This window comes from Cystoisospora suis, assembly GCF_002600585.1.
Source record: "Cystoisospora suis strain Wien I chromosome Unknown contig_1758, whole genome shotgun sequence".
Classification (NCBI taxonomy): Eukaryota; Apicomplexa; class Conoidasida; order Eucoccidiorida; family Sarcocystidae; genus Cystoisospora; species Cystoisospora suis.
Genome location: NW_027154558.1, coordinates 19908 through 30206, shown reverse-complemented (window position 1 = coordinate 30206; position 10299 = coordinate 19908). Strand labels below are relative to the sequence as shown.

The window sequence follows — 10299 nt, the reverse complement described above, 5'->3', positions numbered from 1 at the left end:
CCAGTGTGGCAAGCCGGTGATAAGAAAACAAGCTACGTGGTGTACCACTTAATTAGATGGAAAAGTCCCGGACGGAACAACAAATCGACTAGAAAGACAAAGAAAAGAAAGAAAGTGAAGAGAAAAAGCCTCTCTGCTGAGCTTCCTCGACTAAAAAAGATGAGGTATGTAATGGAAAAGTAGAGAGGATGATGCTGATCCGTGACCTCTTGCGTCCTCCCAGCACAACAAAGATCTAAAGCTCTTCTTTCGCTTTTTGAAGAACTCAGACTGGCTCATGTATCGTTTTAGTGGTTCCTTCTTCTGAATTCTCAGCTACATAAGTCTGTCTCTTCTCAAAAACAAAGCCACGCATAGCAATTTCTGGGGAAGCTTTCGCAAGTTCTCCTCCCTTCAAGATAACCAAAGGCCACCCCTCATTCTTCACCACCAAGCGCTCAATCACTAATCGGCACCCTGCAAATTCGACAGCAACCGCATAAGAACAAAAAGCGTACAAACCACACACAAATACACACTCATGCATGCATGCCTAAACCATCCTCGGGCATATTAATTTCATGTAAATATATGCATACATCCGTACACATCTGTTCACACACACATACAGATATACCACCGTACATCCACGCGTCGCCTACAAACATACGTAAGTGTCACCATGCAGTCGACTTTCTTGAATCTGTCTGTTAGCCTATCATATCTCCTTACCATCTCTGCTTGTCCCAATAATACACTCTACTCTTGACATACCCCCCTCTCATCATGATTTCAGTGACCGTGACAGTGTATCTGCTCTCTATCAACACCACCTAGCACAGCCCACGCATATACTGTTCATATGTAATGCCGCTCTTCCGGCAAAGCGGACGGCTCTCTTGCGAAACGCATTTGAAGAGGAACACCCAGACGTCGCTTCTACGGCTGAAAAAGACAAGAAAAAGAAGGAAAGATAGATGCCCGAAGAGCCAGCATCCTCACCAGGTTTCGCCCGGAGAATGGCTGCACCATCAAGCTCAAGGTGTTTGATGAACACATCGCCTTCAATTAGTAAGGTGGATCTATGAAAAGAACACACACACAAAAACAGCCACAGTTGATAAGACAGAAAAAAGACACTGAGATACACAAAGAAAAGTCATGAAGAAGCCCCGTCGTCTTGTCTTCTTGGAAGGAGCTAGACTATGACCATCCCACTCGAATCCAACGTTACTGCAACGCACGAATACAAAAAAGATGATCTAGGTTGCGCATGCACCCCGCATGTACACCTGGAGATAGCAAGAGAGAAAGTAACACATACTATGTATCTGCATACAAAACGATGGTGCGCAATCAATGGAGAGAAGACGTATATGAGATGACGCCACGTGCGAACATCTACCTAATCTACAAGTATTCATTAGGCGTATGTATACAAGATGTTTGACATACGCGTGATCAAGTGTAAGGCGGAGTGCAAACACACACATGTACCCACGAATATCCAGTCACCACCTGTGTATAAAGCTCACATGTATACATAGACACCTTTGGAAATTCCACACCCTTCTCCAAAAGGTAGAAGAGCTGCCGTCCTCCCTCAGACAAAATAGATGATGCTTCACTTTTCTCACGCTCTTACGTTTCAACAAGCCGTCCCCAGCCTTCGCTATGCATGTGTTCAAGCTGAAGAATACAGAGAACCCAAATATATCCATATATATCTCTCGAAATCTCTAGAGACCCGCAATGTCGCGATATGTATATGCATGAATAGAAACATCTAAATGCCACTATGCCAGGGGAGACGAGACGACTCCTATGGAAAACATCGCACGTTTATGCCGTCCTCTACCCCGCTTTCTCTTGATAGACGTGAGAAACCTCATAAAAGTTTTACCAAGTAAACTGACTTCTCTCTCTTCTTCTGCTCTTACATATATAGATGTATACAGTCCATCTGAAACCTGTACGGTGCGAAGCGCTTCATCATAGCTTCATGATGATAACTCTAGGCAGATGTGTATGCAAACAACACGTGCGTGGATCGGTGAAACAGACACATGAATATCTAGATCAATAGCCACGTTGACTTGACTCATAAATGATAAAGACTTACGTTGTGGAGATCGAGAATGTCTCGATACCTTTCATTCTTTCCTTCATGTCTTGGAGAGTAACAGCCCATGATGGGGATAAGACCATTCTTGGTCCTATGCCATATGAGATATCATTAGCAACAATCGTCTCTTCTTTTCCTATATTGATCTGACCACCTAGAGATTCAACGGCAATACTTAGCAATCGCGTATTATTTCGATAGACATCGCATTCGCCTGATAAAGCACACTCGGGAGATAATCCTGACGCGGCCTTTGCACGGGCATCTTGGATATTGTTCTTCACCGAGCTGTAGCAAAACCACCGGTCCAGCTCTGTAAATCCCACCTAAGACACGAAGAGAAAAGACAGAAACAGGAACGAGCGCGAGATGGAACATTCATCGTGCAGAGAGAAACAGATCTCTGTCTCGCAAATGAGGAAGAGATGAACAACTGGAGACGTACGTCTCTATCGATGGCAGCGACCTCCCCACACACGTGCGTACGTACACAGAAAGAAAACAGAACCATACGCATGAGTAGGAGAATGAGTCCAGCTCTGTAGTTTTCATTGTCGTAGACATACGCAACTATGTGTATGCAGCAGACCCGACGGAAGAAAAAAGTCAAATGAGACCACAAACACATCCATCCTACTCCACCGGCTCCATCTTAGCGTCCTCCTCCCTCACTCCTTCCCTTCATCTGAAAGAAAGGAAACCAAAACAACCCTGTAGCCAACGCGCTCTCACTCACCCCCCACAGGCCCCTCCCCTGCCCGTACACATACGGGCTATGTGAGCGAGACAAGCGTAGTAGTGGGTAGTATACTAGACGCACGTATGGACCCTGTCAACATGTAACTCTCTCCCCGTTCTTATGACCGCGTATGTATGTATGCATGCATACAGGGAGAAGTCCAGGGAAAAAAAGAATTGTACATATATCTGTATGCGTATAAAGAGATCTGGGAAAGACCTATCTTGATAGGTCAAACATTATTTCTTTGCGGGTCTTCTACAGCAACGACGCTGAAGGCTCACGCTGGATACAAGAGAGAAGCGGAAACGAAAAGAAGCAAAGAAAAAACAACGAAGGGCGAGAAGAAACACCCGTACCAGTATATAGTTGCCACTCCAGACACATAACAGAAAGACCATATACCCTTATCCACAGAAACAGAAAGAGATAAGAAAATCAGTTTTTTCTCAGTCACAGCATGGACAGGAAAAGCTTACTGGGTCTTCAGGAGAAAACAGACGGGGAAAGTCTTGCATCATACACTCAAGCCGAGTAGGAGACTTAAAACTCGTTCTACTCTTATCCTGGGGTCGCAAAGCAGTATACACAGGTCACACACACAAGCTATCAATAGAAAACTAGTCTCCCAGACATGCAATCATATATACATATATATCTCTTTCACTATAAACATGGGTATATACACATACGCACCGATCAATGATACTAGATAGAAGTGTACACTTGGATGCAGGTGTGGTTAAAGGGAAAGAGATATTCCTGATGCTGAAAGAGAGAAGGCCGGCATTACTTGCAGAAGGGAGTGATGCTAGACTTCTCCCTCTACACAAATCATGTCGGGTTTGAGAGCCTTTCCCAAGAACCTCACACACACACAGCGTGATTGAGGTGGTTTCACTGAACGGGCCAAGACAGAACAAGTCACATCGCAGTAAGATATTTCCAAAGACAAAACACAAATAACAACGTGCGGTGTGCAAGGACCTCTCAGGTGTATGGGGACCTTCTCTCAGGTGTATGGACACCTTCTCCCAGGTGTACAGGCACCTCTATTGAGGTGTACTACACTCACCGCGGATGTGAACGCACCTTCTGACATTCTGCCGAATAGAAAAGTAAAAGACGGAACTATTCTTCCTATGTGACGCGAAGCTGAGACCCAAATTACCAATACAGAGGTGAACAAGCCAGACCGATTTACAACAGCAGACGCTTGTGTATGACACGTAGAGATCTATAGTAGAGCCTACTTTGTATTTAGGATTGACAAACTCGGGAACTGTCCCGGCAGTGCGTTGTAAGACAGAGCAGTAGGGTTCAATTTTGAACAGAAGAACGTTTGTATTTCCTGGGAAATGACTGTAGCCATCAACAGCATCTGCTACATCTCCACTCCCTTGTGCCTGAAGAAAGAGCAGAACAGAAGCAAGAGCTATCATTCTCGGTCTGAAAAGAAGCCTTCCCGGTTCGTTTTGTTTCCCCATGAGACAAAAAGCTGTCACGAAACCCTATACCCTGCGTGAAGAAGGGCTAGTACGTATACATTTGCACCAGTGTATGAGAATGACACACAGCGTGTATATGTAGCTGGGCGTAGATTTACGCGAACAGAACGAAGAGGGAGAAAACGACACGCTGCATGACGCGGGAAGATGATTGAAGTCGGCAAGAATCTCATATTCACGACCACTGCAGTAATGCAGAACATGTACACATATTCAAAACCCTACCTAGCGAATGGAAAAGATAGAGACAACACTTGGCGGGAACAACTCAGCGATACTCTTGTCCCCTCTATACAGCCGCCTTATAGATGAAGGTACCGCAGTGGAGCTGCTACGCCTACCAGTTGCGACCCCAGAATACATGAGCTGAGATACAGGCCAGTACGGACTGGAGATCGCAGTATACTAGAGGCACCCCGACATCTTCTTGGACATACCATGAGAAAAAATGACGCCTCCCTTGCATGCAGCATGCTTGCATCCCCCTCTCTCACTTCCTGCTGTCGATTCCAACAGTAACCTACGTGCACAGACAGCTCTGCTCTCCATGGAAATCCCTTTCTCCACCTCGAAACATACCTGAAGAAGAGGTCCAAGGACGTTGTACTCGACATTAATCGTACTTGACGTCCCGTCTTCTTTCATTAACTTACATATCGCTCCCATCGCCTCGGCAGGCTTTCTAGAAAGCAAAGAGAAACAAACAACTGTGCAGACTAACTCCATCGTCCAAAACCGATTAAAAGACTCCCGTAGAGGATGTTGTATTCCTCAGCCATATACTGGAAATCCTACAGCAATGTGCGTAGTAAACATCGTACTATCTCTCGCTCTTCTCCACACCTCCATTTACATATCGATATGTGGAAGCCTATCATCATACATCTCTACATGAAAGTATCACATGTGTAAAGCACCGAAAGAAATACATAGATGTGCATGCGTGATCCATACATACCCGACATTCTGATGAGATAAACTGAGTCATGAAGGAATCTCTCAAAAGACGAAAACAGTCCGCATTTCTTTCCACTAGATCGACATCTTTATAGAGACATGCATAGATACAAACAAGTAAGATCGAGAGTCTGGGTATATATATACACGCCATTCGAGGTAATACGTGGACGAGATTACAGGAGAAAAGAACAGTAGACAAAGAAACCCCAGCAGTACATATGGAGAAGAACTGAGAAGAATCGACGACTTTGATAGGACCTCTAGACTGTTAACCAAAGAGGTATAAAAAAACAGATGTGCATGCAACTATCTGTCCCTCCACCCGACAGAAGTAGCGCTTATGGTATGTATCCTGCTCTCTAGACGCACATACAAAAAGATATATAGACCTATGTATGTTATATCCTCTATGAATATATGCATGTTTGCATTCTTCTTTCTCATTCTAGCTTACCTAGGAACCGTGATCGTATTCATCGCCAGATTATGATGCATGGAGACCCCCAAAGCAACGGCCATAGCCCGGAAGATAAGCGGATTTGTATCTTGGAAGAACAATAGCCATTGAACTCCCTCGTATTTCCATTTCTTAACAAGACCATGTTGATAGAGGAGTGTATGTACATCTCCATGACCATGGGGCTTTGTTAAGATTGAATAAGGATCATCAGGACTGACAGCTATATGAGCTTCATTATCTAGGAGAGCTGGGACCTTTCCTTGTTTCATGAAGGCCACCTGAGATCTCTGTAATCCAAAGTAATGATTCTCTTCAAATAGCTTCACTGTCTTCTGATGTGTGTCATCCGACGTCATAATAGCTAAAGGGAAGAGAAACATCTCTCCGCTTCCCGACCGCCCTGTCCCTCCTACATGATTCCCAGCCTCTTTGTCGTTATCTCCTTCTTCTGCCGGATGCTCGCTCATCGAACACTTCTGACTGTGACTTGTTTGGTCGCTAGGACATGACGAAGAATGATTTGAAATAGAAGAAGAAGAACAGGACGACGGAGAGTTCTGCTGATGGTACCGATCCTGAATCGCTCGAATATACTCACAATACAATTGAGCGAACGTCTTTCCTGTAGTTGTTTCACATGGCAAGCCAATCTTGATATCTTGATATCCTAGACGTTCTCCTAGACCTCCTGCAACTAAGACAAATGCACACCGTGTCCATCGATGTTTCACATGGTTATGGTCACGTAGTGAACTTTCTTCGTTCTTTCTCTCTGATGCAACTTCTCCCTCTCGAGCTTGCCCTTCACTTCCTTCTCTCTGGGCGGGGTCACCTGGCGAAGCCTTCTGACTTACACCGCCTGAGCCAAGACTCTCGAAGTGATCAAAGATCGAGGAAGGGATCGGAACACGCTCTCCCAACGGCTTATATGCGGTACAGCCTTTGAAAGGATTTTCCCCTGCTTGCGAAGCCTCCAAGAGCTGTCGAGCTCGCTTGAGATATGTCTCAAGTCCTCCAGGATAAGAACTGTCAGCCATTGCAATCTCTCTACATAACTTCTGAACATCTGCACGGATAAAGACAGAGACGGAAAGAAAGACAGGATCCATAAATTGAAAGATGGATAAAGGAGAACTCAGGACGATTCAAAGGAAGAACAAGGAAATAGAGACGGAGTACACAGGAGCCACTAATGATCTGTTTCTATACGATCTTTATCTGGCGACTTGTCTAGCAATATGTCCGCATGGATAGACAGGAATAAACAGCATGCCTGCTATATTTCGTGAAGAGTGACCGTTTTGGCGAGAGAGATGTGAGATAAGTGATACAAAGAAAAGTGGGGATGGTCTGTAGTCCTTCAAATCTATTCAAATACAACTTGAAAGAAGCAGAAACAGAATAACCTACTCTCAGACAAATAATATGTAGAAGCTAGAGAAAGATCCACCAAGTCAACAGGACCAGCCCATTTGAACGCTGATATACTATCTAGAGTTTCTACGTCTGACCGAGTGATCGACAGAAAAGCTTCATATTTTCTACATCTGTAGGTAATACCACAATGCATACATGCGATGTCCTGGCAAAAGAGAAACATCTGTAGGTGATATCACAATGCATACATGCGACGTCCTGGCAAAAGAGAAATATACAGTGTGTGAAGAGAAGAGTTCAGGCCTACCTTGAGGATGGGAATTCGGGGGTATGAGATGACTTTGACCCCAGTCTGCAAGGCGTCTAAGCCATTCCTCGTCCTTATACACGTGGGTTGTCATGGTGACTGCTCGATGATACGGAAGAAGAGTAAAACTGTTCGGATGAATTTGTTCTGCTGTCAAAGAATAGACTGGAAGAGACGTTTCCCCCAAAAGATCGTCCCCGTAAGAAGATGCTGCTTCTGCTGCACCACCTCCCCGCGGAGGCAGGTTCCTCGCGCACGAGACGTGCGCAGCTTGTAGAATTTTCGGCGCCAGAATTGAGAGAGAAAGAAAACCAATGAGGAGAGGGTTGAAACAGGAACGACACCGACAAAATACATTGACCAACCATACACCGTCTTCTTGACAGCGCGGTGAGCTGTTCTGTACGGGTAGTAACAAAGTGCTAGGATTCACTCAAAAAAGCTTAAGAATAAGAGATGTCGGCCGTATTGAATTACAAAATAGACGGCGAAAGACAAAAGGACAGCGGCGCGCTGGCCGATTTTAATCAGTACCCGCAATACTTCTACGGAAAGAGTACGGCGGGTATCACGGGTCGGAAAGCCTCCAGAGTCAGTAGCAGCACGACTTCGCGCGGGAAACCTGAACACAACCAAGCATGAAAAGTATACCGCCGAACTTCCGGTGAGAAAGACGCAACACGTTGCGTGCAGTAGAAAAAGAGCAAGACAGAAAGAAGCCGTCTCTTGATGAGAGCGACAACCAAAAACACCCCGGACACGTACACCACGGGAAAGAGACTAAATCTGGAGGAGATGCATCTACCTAGTGATACTTGCGTCACACAAGAACAAGCTGCACAAGAATCGTAGCCGATGAGCTTCACAACAAATGAAAAGAAAGAGAGACGAAGCGCAAACCACAACTGCCTTCAGAAGTATCCGATGAAAGTTTGAGTAAGCAAGCATCCACATCACGACACGCGCAAGAAGGCAACAGAGATGCTGACTAAAAGATTCTTGAGCACGACGAATGAATGAGGATGGAGCGCAAGCATCAAGCAGCGGGCAAAAGTGTTAAGTGGAATAACCTTTTCCATCAACGAGCGCTACAGGTGGACCACGCGGTGTCATTATAATTCAAAAGACACAACAAAATAGAAAACATCTATCAAAAAGTGAGATTCTCGTTTGAGCCGGCATTGCCTGACTTGGCGGCCACTCGTGGTTGAATGGAGCGCGAGGAGACTTGCTTGCAGTCTTGCCCGTGTCGCACCCAACGCTGCAAGGGCGAACGTCTCTCAAAAGCCTTCCGGTGAGCGAAGTGACATGTACTTGTTTATAAGGCGGACGGGGAAACAGCAGCGGGGCTGGCTAGCACCATCCATACCCTTGAGAATGAACGGCGTTTTTCCACGTGAAGGTACAGCCCGTACTGCTCCTTTACGTGTTCACGGTAGCGAACAGCTACTATTACAACTGGGTGCGGGAATTCTACCCAGCAGGGAGCGCCCTAGCGCCTCCGCATCTGTGACCGCACTGTTGAATGAGAAGTGGAAAGGAGATGAACGCGGCGGATACGATGATCCACTATGACTCACTGTATGCCTCATGACAGTTGCACACGTCTGGATTGCTCTCACCGGAGGCGGAGTGCGTGAAGACCGTACGATTCTCACCCAATCAGAGTGGGGATCGGAGAAGACTATAACGGCCGAGACAGACTCCAGAAGTTTATATCTGTTCGTTCGGCATCGGCAAGTCACGCGTCCGACAACACTTGAGACGCACCGGCCTTCTCGCCGGCGGTCCACGCACAGCACAACACACGAAGAAACGCACAGCAATACACCACTCACTACGCCAGAGTCCTCAGCGGCACGCAACCGCCGCCTGGTAGTGCCGTGGCATGACACGTCGCACGAAGGGCGCCTCAGGCGTTACAAAGATCACCGTCACCCTTCGGGCCCTTTGGCCAAGCCGAGACGGTAGGGGGGTTCTTCTGCTCTCATAGTTTTTTACTGCGCTCACTGCAACATGAATAGGCTGACCACGAGTAGTGACAGCGAAAGTATCACGTGCTACCCTACGTTTCAGCTCCGACCTCGGCAATACCTACTTCGTCCAGAGCTGTCGATCAGCGCATGTAGTGCAAGACCTGCTGTGCTGATGATCATCTACGCTCGCGCCAGTGCCGGGCTGATCCCTACATCTCCCCCCTTCTTCTCAACAACCTCGGGGGCGACGACGCGGAACCTGAGGATCTTCACTGCCGCTTTTTCGTTCCATGGCTCACCTCTTTCAACAGCAGTAGTGTACCGAGTATGAAGCAGGGCGTGTGCGGCTTCCGCAGGAGCGTGTCTCCAGCCAGTCCGCACTTACCGCTAAGCTGCAGTTCTGTGCCAGGAAGCACCCAACGGAATTGTGGTAACACAAGGTGCTGGCCTCAGATGCCTATTGTGATGATGCAGTGCAGACGGGTAGGGCGAGAAAACCACAGCATTGATGCGTCCGATTACGCTGAGCGATCCGGTCCCGGCCTCTCTAAGCTAGCCGCACTCCTCCACCTCGTGCATCACACACTCCACGTGTTCGGGGGCTCTTCAGAAGGACCACTAGCCCATCCGAAGCTTATAGCAGTTGCTTGCCGTCGTCGAGACTTGCCTGGTTGCTGTTACCAAAACTACAGCACTGATTTACGTGCCTCCTAGCGAACTTTACACGTACTGATCAGTGACACCAACAGCACGCATCTGGCAGGAGAGAGCAGAAGGAAGAAGTGATACCCAACCTAAGCGCACTAATCTGGAAGAGCTTCTGTTCACTTATGATCCCAAACCCAGGAGCGAGTCCACACTAGGAATG

The 10299-nt window shown here is 46.8% G+C and overlaps 1 protein-coding gene across 1 annotated transcript; it reads right to left on the bottom strand.

Annotated features, from left to right (window-relative positions):
* CSUI_003905 (udp-sugar pyrophospharylase) lies at nucleotides 1-9071 on the bottom strand. Its single transcript, XM_068064100.1, has 8 exons — nucleotides 7456-9071; nucleotides 5766-6837; nucleotides 4931-5033; nucleotides 4097-4249; nucleotides 3323-3409; nucleotides 2102-2430; nucleotides 982-1061; nucleotides 1-456 (listed from the first exon to the last, which is right to left on the bottom strand). The coding sequence occupies exons 1-8, from the start codon at nucleotides 7547-7549 to the stop codon at nucleotides 266-268; spliced, it is 2109 nt and encodes a 702-aa protein (XP_067923928.1). The 5' UTR covers nucleotides 7550-9071; the 3' UTR covers nucleotides 1-265.
* Nucleotides 9072-10299: the final 1228 nt, after the last annotated feature.

What these genes read in the sequence shown, in the direction of transcription:
- CSUI_003905 (XM_068064100.1), bottom strand. Translation starts at nt 7,549, where the DNA reads ATGACAACCCACGTGTATAAGGACGAGGAATGGCTTAGACGCCTTGCA. An exon ending in CCCGAATTCCCATCCTCAAG is followed by an intron (nt 6,838 to 7,455) that starts GTAGGCCTGAAC and finishes TTATCCGTGCAG; the next exon opens with ATGTTCAGAAGTTATGTAGA. An exon ending in AATACGATCACGGTTCCTAG is followed by an intron (nt 5,034 to 5,765) that starts GTAAGCTAGAAT and finishes TTTGCTTTCTAG; the next exon opens with AAAGCCTGCCGAGGCGATGG.